The sequence below is a fragment of the Tetrao urogallus genome, assembly GCF_951394365.1.
Source record: "Tetrao urogallus genome assembly, chromosome: 14".
Classification (NCBI taxonomy): domain Eukaryota; kingdom Metazoa; phylum Chordata; class Aves; order Galliformes; family Phasianidae; genus Tetrao; species Tetrao urogallus.
The window spans coordinates 7,886,559-7,901,149 of record NC_136827.1 but is presented as its reverse complement, the minus strand read 5'-3'; the positions used below and the strand labels follow the sequence as shown (position 1 = coordinate 7,901,149).

Genomic DNA, 14,591 nt, shown 5'->3' with positions numbered 1-14,591 from the left:
AGGGAGAAGGTGCTGACTGCTTCCACCAACAGGAGCTGCACACCCACAGCCCCGGCTGATGCTCTGACCTGGGCACCCCCATTCCTATTATCCAAAAAATCCCAGTGCCTGACCCAGGGCACTTCAGATCTGTGCCTCCATGCAGTCCTGCAGAGCCTATGCGGTCGCCCTGTGCTGAGCCGCTGTTGCCTCCAGGTTGCAGCACAAAATGCTGTTGCTGCTGTTTGTGGTGGGTTTTTTTCCTGACCAAAAAAAAAGGTTTTTGAGCAGAAATGTTTTGCTAACCTGGCTGTCAGAGCTGTGTGTGACCTCAGGAGAACTCCACTCCGACCACCCTTTGGTTTGCAGTGGAGTCTCCGGGGAAGAACCTCAGCCCAACACAGGGGTTACATCCGCACGGTGCTTTGCAAGCTCACTAATGAGCAGGGGCCTCGTTCTGGGTGTTACAGCTGAACGAGTCTTGGGGAGTACCCAAGACTGGCCCAGATCAGTCACCATGTAAATATGGACTCTGTCACCAAAGGACAGAGCTGATGGATTGTGGCATGGAATGTTACGACAGCTCCCATGTGGTTGGAGTGGGGATGGCTCTGGGAAGCAAATTCCCCTGCCCCACATCCCCACCGCCCTGTGCTGCTTCTGGGCATGAGGCTGTGGGCACTGGGAGGTGTGAGATCCCTCCTGCCTTTTTCCCCTGCTTTGGGAGCTCAGCACTGGGCACAGCCCGCAGCCCCCTGTGCGCGGTGCTCATTGGAGGAGCTGCCATGCTGACACACTCTCTCGACACTTCTCGTTGCAGCTGAAGAAATTGCTCCTCTCTCCATCGCCTCCGAGCTGTGAGGTGCAGAGGGATGGGAGCGCCCGGCGCCCAGGGACACCCAAATCCCGGCCATCTCGACCCTACACAAAGGTATTTCCTCAGTGGTGCATGCACAGAGAAGGGCCCTGAGCCCCACGGCGATGGAAACAGCATCACGGGGTGGTGGAGTGCCCTCTGCTTTCCTGTATGTCTCTGTGGGGCTCAGCAGAACGTGTGGGTTTGTTCTGCTTTGGGGGATAACCTAGTTTTATTTGGCCCAGTCCTCTACCAGTGTCACTGAGAGCTGCCGTATGGGAACTGCCCCTTGGCCCCCTCCCATCAGTCTGCAGCCACCGTGGCACCACTGGGCCCAGGGAGAACTGCAGCACCTGGCCCCAGCCGCCTGCTGACCCCAGCAGAAGCAGCTGTCAGACATTTTTCTACTTGGGTAACGGTAATTAGGATGGGCAAATTAGACTGCCTAAGAGCAGCTGTAAAACTCTCTTGGGAAGGAGGAGCTCCGTCATCCTGAGTGTCTCCACCATCCCATGTGGCTCTTCCCCCGCCCTCGATGCCGGGCCCACGTCCACCTGCGGGCGCGGAGCTGACGGCTGGCTCTCTCCTCTCCCAAGGTGGATGCTCCCCGGGACAGGCAGGCAGGCGCTCCGCAGAGCCGCAGCTGCACCGAGCTGCACCGGCACCTCACCTCCGCCACCCCCTGCTCCCAGACCAAAGCCCCCCGCGCACCCGAGCAGTGCCACAGCGGCCACCACTACCCACCCGTGGGTGACTGCGCCCAGCACGAGGACGACAGCGACTGCAGTGAGGACTCGCTCAGCTCCAGCGATGCGGTGCCCTCTCCTTCCTCGGCGGAGGACGGCTCCGACGGACGGTTCTCCTGCGAAGGGGGGCTGCACTCAGTGGTGGAGCTCATCCGCTACATGCACACCTACTGCCTGCCACCCAGGAAGCTGCCCGCCCGTGACGCTATCGATGCCAGGCCCCAGCCCTGCAGCAGCCCCTTCAAGAGAGCCAAAGCAGACTGTGCCCTGCAAGAGAGCCGGCCGGGCTGCGCCTGGCACGCGGCTGGGGCCTGCCAGAAGCCCACAGCCTCCTTCTCCATCCTGAAGGAGCTGCTGGCGCGGGACCTGCTGTGCGATGTCAGCAAGCCCTACCGGCTGGGCAGGCCCGTGTACGCCTCCCTGGCCCGACTGCCCCCCACCTGCTGCCCTGCAGTGCAGGCCCAGGACAGGGAGGAGGCCGGTGGAGCCTGCAAATCCAGAGCCAAAGCGGTGCCAGAGAAAGCAGAGCCACGGCACAGCCCTGGGACTGAGATGGAGGCGACGGGGGAGCCTGGCAGTGCGGAGGAGGAGGCCGGGAGGCGTGCGAGCACCCCAGGCACAGCTGCAGGGAAGGCGGCCCGCAGGCCCGAGAGCTCTGTTTATGCCGTCCGACGGTCCAAGAGACTCAACCCTGAGCTGGGACACTGGCTGTCCTTCCTCGACGAGTCACCCCCCGACTCCTCTGTGCCCCAGGAGGCCGCAGCCAGTGGGGAGCCCGTGCCGTGCCCGCCACTGGAGGCCTTCCCTGCTGAAGAGCCTGCGGCCGAAGTGGAGGTGGGCAGCACGGAAGAGGGAGATGGCGGGAGTGCAGTGCTGCCAGCAGAGCCCCAGCCCCTCATCCTGGCATCCCCGGGGGATGGTGAGAGCTGTGAGAGCCAGCGCTGTGCCCCCCAGCAGCGTGCAGGTGAGGGGTGGGGGTGACCCTCAGGTGCTAGCTGGCCGCGGGGTCCCACACGTGGGGAGCTGGGGACTGTTCTGGTGTCGGGGTGCTGTTTCAATCCGCTCCCACCTTGCCTCCTGCCTCAGTTTCCCCATCGTAATGGCAGGAAGAGGCAGCGGGTGCCGCAGCAGCAGCCCAGCAGACACTGGGCTGGACCCCTCTGCGGTTCAGCTGTGCCAGTGCCCCAAAAGCACAGCCGGCACAGCCTGTCCGTGGCAAGTGCTTTGTGTGCATGAGCGGCTCCAACCTGCCAGCCCAGGCCAGGCCACACCGTCCCTTGTGTGGATGCCATCACCTCACTGGCAGTGGCCCCAGCCCCGGCTCCCGCTGCCCCGCGCCGCTGCCTGCCCACGGGCTCTGGAGGGAGCGCAGCTCCGCCGGTAACCCTGCTTCTCCTGCCTTTCAGAAACACCCCGGTGTCTCACGCTGTCCTTGGCGCAAACGTAAGTGCACACAGGATCTGTGTCGACAGAACTAACCGCGCTGGGGCTGGAAAGCCGTCTCATTGTGTCCGGCTGGGCATGCCAAAAAGCAGAGGGATGTGCAGCGGGGCGGGGGTGTGGGAGCCATGCACATCACCTGGGTGCAAGGGGCCGGGGGGCTTCAGGCCCTTGGGTGAGGACAGGTGCGTGGGGGATGTGTCCCAAGGTCTGGCTGCAGCTCATTCCCAGCAGTGGCAAAGAGGGCACGCTGCTTGTCCCAGTCACCGCCAGGCACCAGGAGTGGTGGGATAGTACATTTGTAGGCAGCATCTTCTCAGCCTCCTTTTTTACATTTCCTGACTGTATTCACTTACACACATTCTTTTCCTTCTTTTCTGCTGTTCTCCAGTGACTCTGCTTTTGGGAAGAGAAACTCGGTGTCAATGCTGACCATGGAGCTGTGTGGTACAGCAGGTAGGATGGGCTTTTAATGTCTCGCTTCTCCTTGGGTTGGAGAACAGCCTGAGCTCAGCCTAGAGCTGCTGGTTCATTCATCTTGTGCTGTGGGAGCCTCCATCATGATCAGCCACGGGGATTCACAACACTGTGAGCAGCTTCTAGGCTCCATCTTTCTGAAGAACAGGCACTGCAGTAGGTGTTTGGATGTGGGGGCTGTTTAGGGGTCTGCTGCTTGGGCCAAGGGGAAGGGAGAGTGTGGTGGTCCCGCTGGGGATCCAGCATCCTTTTATCCCAAAGTGCCGGTGAGTGGATAGATGTCAATGCTGCTCATCCTTTGAGGTCGAATGGAGTGTGTCAGTTGGGGCAGAGCTGACTCCTGCTGACTCCTGTGGTTTGTTTGTCACGGGTTCAGGTCTCACGCCACCCACCACTCCACCGTACAAGCCTGCTGAGGAGGATCTGTACAAGCCAGACATGCCCCCGGAGACAGGCAAGGAGGACAGCACAGTCCCCAGCTCCAGAACTGGCAGCACAGGGGACACGGCCACCTTTCAGAAAGCTACGAAGAAGCACCCTGAGAGGACAGAGCTCTTGGCCCACCTAAGCCGAGCTGCTGAGCAGTCAGGAGTGCTCAAGCGGCCCTTTTCACGCTCCTTTGGGGACCATGACTACTGCCAGGTGCTGAAGCCTGAGGGCACCCTGCAAAGGAAGGTGCTCAAGTCCTGGGAGCCCTCAGGCCAGACTGAGATGGAACACAAGAGGAGGGTCCCAGACACACACTACCAGGGGCTGGACCTTGGCAGCAAGGAGGCAGGTGGCGAGATGGTGTGGAAGGATGGCATCAAGCAGCTGAGAGATCAGGACATCAGAGCCAGTTTAACGAAGCACTTTGGTGTCCCGGACAGTCCTGTTGACGATGAGGACATGGCTTTCTGCAAGACCCCGGAGTATGACACTGTTTTTGACGACAGCTGCAGTGAAAGTGGTTCCCTGGTAGAGGAGGAGGAGGAAGAGGAAGAGGAAGAAGAGGAGGAGGAGCACTGCGGCAGCCCATTGGACACCAAGCTGTGCCTGCGGAGAAATCCCCTCTCCAGGACCAGTTTGCATTATTGCTCCCGGAGCAGGTCCAGCTCGGGGTCTTCGTGCTGCCGGTCCCGATCCCCCACAAGCAGATGCACTTTCAGGTACAGCTGGGCAGTGGAAAGGGCTGACAGCCCTCAGCAGCTGCAGGCAGTAGCCTGGGGTCACGTGCTGTTGTAGAAGCTTCCTTTGTCCGTGGCTTGGGACAGTCCTGGGCCAGACTGGCTGTTGGCCTGACCCAGTGCAGTGGCTGTCTCCTCCCTTCCTGCTGCAGGAGGTCCTTGTGTGAATCTCAGGGCTTCCTGCTCCCAGCACCAGCTCTGATATCATTCCTGCTGTGCTTGGTGCACGCAGGCTGTGCTCCCAGCACTATCCAAAGGCACTGTATGACAGCACTGGCTCTCTCTGGTCTGCTAGCCTGAGTCATAAAATTGCTAATTAATTAAAATCTATTGATATAATTGGTACTACAACAGCAGCTGCTGAAAACATCAGCCATAGCCAGAGAGCGGCACCTGGGGAAGTAATGTGGATTTCCACTGTGCTGGGAGCAACAGGCAGAGGCCGGAGCCATTCCTGTGAAGGGATATTATATTATATCATTATAATATAATATAATTACATAATTATATTATATATTATAATTAGAGACCTCTTCTGGCATCAAGGAAAGGTCTTCCCAGTGTTGGAGCACAGCGGAATGCTCTGCATGACCCAATCTCTCCTCCGCTGCTAATAGTTCCCAGCGCCTAAGCTCCTTTCTGACAGCTGAAGCTTTCCCCCAGGGTCCCATTTTTGGGCTGACCTTGACTCTTGTGCCCTGCAGGTGTAAGAACAATGAGCGGTGTCAGGGTGGCAGCAGGAGCCGGGGCCAGCTTGAGAAGAAACAGGAAAAGGCCATCGTAAGTGAGCAGGGAGCTGCAGCCATGGGCACCCAAATGTGCACTGGGACAAAGAAACCCACAGCCCTCAGTAATCTATTCTGGAAAAGCAGCACTGGAGCCCATTAGTTCTGGCTTCAGCATCATTTGGTGCAAGGCCAGTGTTAAACAAGGACATGGTGGGGGAAGAGAGAAAATCTAAAGTAAAGTAGAAGCAATTGGCAATTGGCAATATGCGGAGTCCTTGGCACAGACATACCCAGAGCATCCCACGTCAGCGCTCCATTGTGGAGCTGGCAGCTGGGGTGGTGAACTGGGGAATCCTTGGAGCTGCCCTACCACCACTGCTGCTGCAGAGGCAGCTCGGGTGCACGAGCGTATGGCAGGAATGGGATGTGCAGGGACATAGCTGCTGTTCCTCTCTACTGCCATGCATATATGCATATGTTCACACCTGCCCATCTGGCATCATTTTACTGCAGCATAGTTGAATTTTTCCCCCAGTTGTTTCAGGAATATTCCCTGATGACTTTACAAAGATGAGCTGCAAACGCCAGAGGGGTGCAGGAGGCACTTAATGAGAGTAAGGGGCGTTAGCTGGTGGGCTGGGAGCCAGCAGCACTGCATGGTCAGGGTGGGGGCTCCTGGCACTCCGTGTTTCCAGTATCCGTCGGCAGCAGTGGAGGTGTGGGTTGGAAGCCTGAGACCTGTGGCTTGGTGCTGGCAGGGGGAAGGCCGGGTGGTGTACATCAGGAACCTCTCCAGCAACATGAGCTCCAGCGAACTGAAGAAACGCTTCGAGGTGTTCGGTGAGATCGTGGAGTGCCAAGTCCTGTCCAGGACTAACAGGTGGGTGGCGAGGTTCCTGTGCATGGGGGTCTGCACCGTGCCCATCCCAGCCCGGTCCGTGGGCACATGGCACAGAGCAGGGTCACATGAGCATGGCTCTGGAGCCTGACACAACTCCACTTCTTTCTCTGGTTGTTCAGAGGGGATAAATACGGCTTCATCACCTACCGGTATTCAGAGCACGCCGCCTTATCTCTGAAGAACGGCACCTCGCTAAGGAAGAGGAACGAGCCTTCCTTCCAGCTCAGCTCTGGTAGCCTTGGGAACTTTTTCTGGACCAGATACACTGACTTAGGTAAGAAGGCTTCCTTAGAAGCATCCTGTTTATCAGTGTGTTGCGGTAACAGCACTGCATCTTTGTCATGCAAGAATCCTAAAGCTTTTCCAGCCTGCAGCAAAAGCCCACCTGCTCTGGCACAGCTCACACAGCTGTTCTTAGCTCAGTTGGATGGCTTTGGGTGCCAGGGGCAGGAGGATAGCAGCTTGTGGGAGGACCCCAGAGTGTGCGGGCCACAAAGCACAGCGTTCCAGTCCAGGGCCACAGGATCTCAGCCAATGCACAGATCATCCTTTCCCATATGTGTTTCTGCTTGACACTTTCCAGCAGAGATCTCCCTTCCCTGTCATTAGAGAAAGCAGTCAACCAACAGCTCCAAAATGTGATCTGAATTATTTGCTGCTTGACAGGACAATATCCCCAGCATTGCGTATGTACTTTTCATCCAAAATGATAAGGAAATGCGCTGTGGTTGCATTAACTGTATTGGTGCTGTGTGGATTTCTGCAAGCACACACTCTGCTCTCCATAGCCCCTGCCTGGATTCAGTCAGGCTCACTGAGCCTCAGCCCTCAGCCTTTGCTAATGGACAGGAGCGAAACTGTGCTGATTCTAAAAGAGAAACGTGATCCAGCCTTGCTTGGCTCTTGTTACTTTGACTCTCGAGTGTTTCATGAACAGCACACGTTAATTTCTGCACCCTCTGCAGTAAGTGAAGTGGTTCTATCTCACTTCATGCACAAAATAAGGCAGTCCTGCTCCACGCCCAGAAAATAAAGCCATACATTTTGATTTCCCCCTAGGTGCCCAGTCTGACACAAGTACTGCCTGATCCCTTAGCACCTTGTAATACTTCATTTGCTCAGAGCAGTACTCCAATTTTGGTTGTGGGTGCAAACGCTCATTATTCATGTAATAAACCCCAAGATCCTTCATTCTGGGCTCTGAGGAGGTAAGAACCAGCATGCAACACATGATGAAAGCACTGGCTGTGCTATGCTGCGGGCAGCAGAGCTACAGGGACCCCATCATGGCTCCCAGCTCTTGCAAAAAGTGCACACGAAGGGGTTAAGCTGCCGCTAAATGAGGCTGCCTTATTTCTGGCATTTGCTAGATGTGGCAGGCTTTGTCATGGCACTCTTTGTTCAGCTTCTGATGCAAGAGAAGGGGAGCTCCACAGGCAGACGCCCACGCTTGCCGTGACCTGGTTGCTCACGTGGGAGCTGCCATACTTTGGGGACTCAGAACCCGTCCGGATCTGGCAGTTTTTGTGAATTTCTGACGTCTAACCTGACCTGCGAGAGCCCCTCCACCAAACACCAGTTTGCTCCTTTTCAATGGGGACAAACAGCCCATTTTCCCACCTTCTCTCATTCTGGGATATGGGATAACAGCGGCACGTTTGCAGGCACCCATCAGGGGAAACACCAGCTCGGGTGCTTGGTGCCTGCCAGCACGGCCAGGGCTCAGCGGTGTGATGGCACAGGGAGCGTGGTGCCTGGGCGTCCAGCCATCCCTGACCCATGTGCTGTGTCCTGCTCTTCCCAGATTGCAGCGTGGAGGAGTCCTCCCCGGCGCCGGTGAAGAGCAAGTATGAGACCATGGATTTTGACAGCTTGCTGCAGGAGGCCCAGCTAAGCCTGCATCGGTAACAGCCTTAACCTTGGAGGAATACCTCAATACCTCAGTCAAGGCACTTCCAATATGTTTACGTTTTCAAAGAAATTATTCAGTCTATGACAAGCGAGAGAGAGCGAGAGAGCGAGAGCACGCACGCGCGAGAGAGAGACTGCTGTCCCTTTCAATTGATGTTTACATTGAACAAAGCTGCTTCTGTCTGTGAGTCCCCATGGTGTTGATGTCTCACTGCCACACAATAGTCGCCCCGCTTCTGACTGGTTGTTTTTGGGTGAGCCTAGGAGCCCCCGGCCCCTCTCCCCCGGCTCCCGCCGTGGAGTTGCAGCTGTGTTCACCATAACATTTTTTGTCCGTAGTGTGTGATGATGAAATTGTTAATTGTGAATAGAATCAGGATTATAAACTAATTTTTAATAGAAGAAGAAAAAAGAAGTATATACTTAAAGATGTATTTATGGCTCAGATGTACTGTAATTCAGATTTATTGTACCGCTTCCTTGATTTTTAACTATGCACTGTAATGAGGCACTTGCCACTGAGCAAATGGGGGTCAGAGCAGAGCCCCAGAGCCAGCGTTCGCCCTCTGCCACGAGGCCGCCCGCCTCCCCGCAGGGTCACCACTTTGCCGTCAAAGCCATTCTCCTCGTTGGGGCCGAGCCCCGGCCCCCAGCTGCCGAGAGGGGCCACGGTGTGGGCATGAAGGGAAGGCTGGTGAAGGAGTGGCACGACCACCTCCGGGCATCCCCGCTCCAGCCTGCCGTGTGCAGGGCACGGCAGCTCCATGTCTTTGCCCGCCGACACGCTGCCCATTCTCCAGCCGGTGCCCGATAAGCCATACACCCACCCAGCACCCGGTTGGTGAGCCGGATCCGTGCCCACCACCGGCGCGCTCCGTGCTGCTGCCTCCGTGCCCAGCAGCGTGAAGGAAGCGTGGCAGCTTTGCTGAGTCTGTGGCTCCAGGCTGGCCTGCCGCTGCGTGCTCCAACCCCTGCCTTTTGCCAGGGGCCCGGGCCGCCCGGCACCACTGGATATAAGGCATGCTCAAGCAGCGTCCCCCTGAAATTTCCTTGCAAACTTGTTCCCCACCTCTGGGAAAGGTGGGAGCGGGAGAGACCCCAGCCTTGGTTGGAGGAATCCCAACCGAGAGCAGGCCAGGGGGAAAGGAAATCTCCCTGGCTCCTCAAGCCATCTCCATCACCCTCATTTGCTTTCTGGACACAGAGACCATTAGGGATTTAGCCATTCTTTGTAGATAGAATATATAGCCTTAACTCTGCCAATAGATAGATTAGAGTCTTCTGGGGTCTCCCTGGTACGCGACTTAGGGTTTTTATTCTCATTTCCTCAGTGTGGATGCCATTTCATCTTGCAGGCAGTATTACCAAAGCCCCCAAAACTGCAGGAGGTTCGGTTCCAGGAGCACTGCCTTGCCAACACAGCCTGCGGCTCCAACCCAGGCCTGTCCCTGACAGAAGGGCTGCCAGCAGCCATGCAACAGCACCAGTAAGGCAGTGACACAGCTCCACTGGTTCCCACACCTGCCACCAGAGCCGGCCGTGTCCTTGTGCCACTTGGCTCTAAGCCCAGAGCAAGGGCAGAGGTCTCTCCTGCCACAGGCTGTCCCCATCCTATCCCCAACCCAGCATACACGAGTAACCCTGGCCGAGACTGAGCATCTGCTATTGGCAATTGCCTCATTGTAGCTTTGCCTTTTTCTGTCCTAGTATTTCCTCACAACAATGATGTTTACATGTGATTGCTATAGAGCTTATGTAGAATGTATATAGCGACACATTTAGGGTGGGTAGTACTGTCCTGTGCTGTGCTGATGTTTTTCAGAAAACGATCAATCCAAAAAAAAGAGAAAAACAAAAAAAAAGGCCAAGTGGAATTCTTCCATCTCCTCCTCGCTCAGCCATGGGAGCGAGCCCTGGGCTGCTCTCAGCTGGAGGATGCATCGAGCCTGGCAGAGGGGAAGGGTAAGCACGGTGGGGCTGCTGGGTCCTCGAGGACCCCACTGGGGCAGCCTCCAGGTGCATTGCCAGCCTTGGTTTCTGTGAGCCCCCAAAAACATCCAAAATTTGATGTTGCTTTCCTGCGGCTTCCCGTGCCATCGCAGCACTTCTGCACAGAGGCACGGTGCTCCCTGCAAATGGGAACTTTGTAACGCACAGAGCCAATCAGTACTGCAGTCGTAGGATAGGAAGAGATGCAATAAGTGGTCTTTGTGTTGCCTGAAGCCTATAAGTGGATTTTTTGTTGAGGTTTGGGGGTTTTCGGTTCTTTTTCCCCCTCCCTTGAATTCGGACGGCTCATTGTCCCTCTCCCCTTGAGAATCGTCTCCTGCACTGATGCAATACGCACACAGGTGCTCAGGCACCCTCCTCGCCAGCCCCCATGCCTCCCCCCAGGTTAGGATTTGGTGAGCGCAGAGCGTTTCAGCCTGAGAAGCACAGGTGTGGCTGCCTGCCGGCTGGGTTTAGAATCTCTCAAGCAGGGGTAGTGGTGAAAAATAAGTTTCCACTGGAGTTTTATTTTTTTAACGGAAAGGTTTTGTTTGCTCACAGCGCCCAGGGGTGAGGAGGGGCCAAGGAGAGCTCGCTCCATTCAGGGACTGAGGCTGCTCTGGGTGCAGGGAAGGGCCCTCGCGCCCCTCACCGCTGGGGCACAGCCCAGAGAAACTGGGAGCAAAGGGTATATTAAGGTAGGCAATAAGTAAGGAGGAGATTTATTTTTCTAAGAAGTATATAGCTCTAGAATGCCCCCTGATAGCTGCCTGCGAGTACTGTGGGGAGATACTAAACGTGAAGAGTTTGATGATGAAATGCCGTTTCGCTTTTTTTGCACAGATCTGCCCCATAAAATCTTGCTGTTCAGGATGGGATACCAGGTTTCCTGGCTGGAATCCAGCAGGTTCCTGGGGCTCCACAGGAGAGGAGCCGATGTTTCTGAGTCTGGGCTGAATGCAGAGGACAATCCCAGGTGTTAGGTTTGATGCTGCCCCAAAGATGAGGTTCACCCCGACTCCTTGTCAGCACAGCTCGCTGGGCTGCGCGCCTTCCCCACAGGAGCAGCAGCTCAGGCGCTGCGTTGCAGGCCGAGTGTCTGACTTCAGCGCTGGTCCATGCGGAGCTGCAGTACAGACCAGCGTTTGGATTGTTTTGAATCGTATTCTTTCTTTTTGGCATTGTGCTGAATGACGAACTCCATCGTTGTTCGTAGCTGAGCCCTGAAGCCCCTTCTGTTCTATCTCCATCTGTCCCAGCAATCTCAAGCAATATGAACCAAACTCAGCCTTCGGGCTCCATTCCTCATCCCCGGAGCCGTCGCAGCGCGGCACCGCCAACACCGCGTGGCCGGGGGCCGAATGCATGTGAGAGAGAGGAAGGTGAAAGCGATGCATTTCTCAAGAAAGGTGTAAGAATTTCACCTAAAAAGGGGCACATCTGCTTTGTTATTTATAATAAAAGCTAATTTTTTTTTTTTTTAATTAACTAAAAGGACACTGCTGATAATTATTAGGGGCCAGTTCTGCCCCCTTCCTCGTGCTGAGTAAGTACTGCTTAACTCTGTGATTTTCTGCTTGCAGAGTAAGTCGGAGTGGCAGAGTTGATCCCTCTGTGATTAAGAATCAAGTTTTTAGTCTGATTTTTTTTAATTGGTAGCGGTTTTTTATATTTCACTTTTTTGTTCCCCCCCCCCAGTTCCGTTCCGTTGTGTCCTTATTTATGTAATATACTTTAACCTTAAAAGATGGCATGGATTCCTATGCCTTTCCTTTATTATTATTATTGTTATTATTTTTAAACAGAGATTTATTTCTAGTGTGATTTAACTGTCTACCTTCTAAAACGAGAGAACGTTTTCTTGTATTTTTACATTGTCAGATTCTATAGTTTCATAGATAATTTAACCAAATCGCTCGATGTATTATCTATATCTATCCAGTGGGTATAAAAGTTCTATTTTAAATTGTGTAAATACTTCAGAACTGGCTTCTTTTTCCAGACTCCCCTGCCGCGGAGTTACTTGTTTACATCACAAAGACTGTAGAATCTCTACGCTCATGTACTGTAAATAGTGAAGTGATCTGCCTATAAATAAACGATAACATATATACTACAAACTGGGAAACAAACCCATCACGAGCAGTGAGTCTGTGCTGCTGGTATGTCAGGGTACCAAGCAGGCGTTCTGTGCAGCAGGATGTGGCAGTAGGCTGGTGTGCACTGGCCTGGCTGTGGGGACGTGGGGTTGTGTACAAACTTCAACAGTTACACTCATCCATTTGAGAAAAAAACAACAGAAACAAAAAATTACAACAAAACCAGCACAACGGTTTTCTGTTTTGGCATAGCTTTCTGGTAAACCAACTTCTTCTCACACACCTGGGAATGCATTTGTAGCTTCAGTGCCTGCTCTATCAGTCAGGCAAAACCAGACAGCAGGCACAGCTTGCCCTGTGGGAGGGAGAGGGGCCAGTGACTGGCTGTTGTGCACGGGGACAGCCTCTGATGCTGACCTTGGCTGGCTGGAATCAACGAGGGCAGCATCTTCAGCATCTTCTGAACACCTGACTTTGAGCAGGGCTGGCTGTGCTCTGAGCTCCCAGCCCTGCAGGGGAACTCAGCGCTGGCACTGTAAGGTCCCGGTCGGGGCTCTGGAGCCCACATTTGCCCACTTGGGATTTCTCCATCTTGACTTGGCCAGATCTGACGTGTGTCTTTAGAGGGAAGACTGGGGAAGGCTTTGGTGTTTTTTTTGCCTCTTGTCAGCTCAGGGACCTCTGCCTTACTCTCCCAGTGTCACTGACCTCTGCCAGCAGCTGCTGCCTGTCTCGCCCATCTTGCTGTTCTTTGCCCTGCCAAACTTTGCTCTCTCTGTACACCAACTGTGGATGCTGTCTATACTCACTATGAGCTTTTAGGGGCTGGTGGAGAGCTTGCTCTAGATGCTGCTCCTTGTGGGTTCACAATCTGTTCCTTCTTTCTCTCCCCCTCAGTCCTTGGCTGGATACATTTTAGTTTTTCATACACGATCTCTACCTCCAAGTACCTCTTCAAACTCACACTTGGAACCCTCACACTTCTCAGCAGCTCCTGCAGGTAAGAAGATACCATTTCCCAACCAATCCCTCTCCTCAAATGCCCACCTCAGTGCTGGGTGGGGGTGAGGCTGCTGTGCCTCAGGCTCTTGTTGCCTGCATGGCACAGTGGGCTACACCCGGTGTTGGCTGAGCAGACCCTTGAGGAGCCATGCAGCAGGAGCACATCTGCCCTGGGCGAGCCGCAACAGCTCAGCAGCAGCTGCAGTGGGTGAGGTGCAGGCAGAGCACTCTTGCGAATGTGCTGGGGCTCTCTGCTTGTCTGAGCATCTCTGCTTCCCTTTCAGTTTGACATCCACAAGGACCCACATGTGCAGAGCACTGAAGAAATGGCACAGGATGCTGAGCGGAGCCGTGTGGGGATCTGCCCTCCACCAGCCTGTGGGGCAGCAAAAGGATCTCCCCACTGCCTTCACAACAATGATCGTTTTAGAGGGAAACCATCTCCACTGCAGCAGTGCACGTGTCCTGGGTGTAATCCTCCCAAAAAAGGAGCACGAGGTGCCCCGGGCTCACAGCAGTACCCTGGAGCACAAAGGATTTACTGCCCATGCAGAACTCAACACTGCTCCAGGGCGCAGAGAGGAACTACATTTGCCTATACCCTGCCACACTCCAACCATGATTTGTATCTGCTCACGTTGATTTGTATCACAAGGAGTCTTCATTTCAGTGAGTTTGCAAAATATCAGCATCTGCCCGGAGAGAGGCAGTGCAAGGATTCAGCTTACTGCTACTGAGTGGGCAGTGAAAGCCTGTGTTCTCATCACCAACATCTCCATCCCTCACTGCGAGCCACTCATTTCAGGTCCAGGCAGGAACTCAGCTGTCCAAGGAGAACAGAGAACCCGTGCTTCCTACAGGTTGGCGGGGGAAGGCACTGCAGCAACGAAGCGCCTGGACCAGAAGTATTCCTCCCATGGCCAGCCTGGCTCCAGTTGGTACACGTGGCTGTTCTGAGGGACACACAAGACGTGGGGATGGGCTGTTGCTGCCATGCCAAGGAGAACAGAGGCCAAAGAAGAATTGAAAAGCCTGTTTGGCTGAAGCAGCACGCTGTTGTGCCATGCGGGTCACCGTGCAGACAGCCCAGGAGATAACAGCAAATTATTTACAGTGGTCATTACCTGCAGCTTCCAGAACCTTCTGGCTATCTAAACTCCTGAAGAAAATTAGGGAGATTAATTCTTTCTTCTGTGAAAAGATTAATAACTCTCATTAATTGAGCGTAAGAAAACCATATTTCAGCGCAGTGCTGAAAAAATAAACTATAAACCCTACAGAGGAGCAAAAAGTAATG

The 14,591-nt window shown here is 54.6% G+C and overlaps 1 protein-coding gene across 1 annotated transcript in view; it reads left to right on the top strand.

The window, feature by feature from the left end:
• The window catches only part of PPARGC1B (PPARG coactivator 1 beta), a gene marked incomplete at both ends in the record, with an annotated part of 35,143 nt that extends 26,942 nt beyond the window's left edge, over positions 1 to 8,201 (top strand). Inside the window, 9 exons of the mRNA XM_079542520.1 lie at positions 800 to 910; positions 1,432 to 2,545; positions 2,988 to 3,024; positions 3,413 to 3,477; positions 3,875 to 4,646; positions 5,369 to 5,444; positions 6,151 to 6,272; positions 6,413 to 6,567; positions 8,098 to 8,201. Coding sequence (XP_079398646.1) covers positions 800 to 910; positions 1,432 to 2,545; positions 2,988 to 3,024; positions 3,413 to 3,477; positions 3,875 to 4,646; positions 5,369 to 5,444; positions 6,151 to 6,272; positions 6,413 to 6,567; positions 8,098 to 8,201 — 2,556 coding nt within the window. The remainder of the gene's footprint in view (positions 1 to 799; positions 911 to 1,431; positions 2,546 to 2,987; positions 3,025 to 3,412; positions 3,478 to 3,874; positions 4,647 to 5,368; positions 5,445 to 6,150; positions 6,273 to 6,412; positions 6,568 to 8,097) is intronic.
• Positions 8,202 to 14,591: the final 6,390 nt, after the last annotated feature.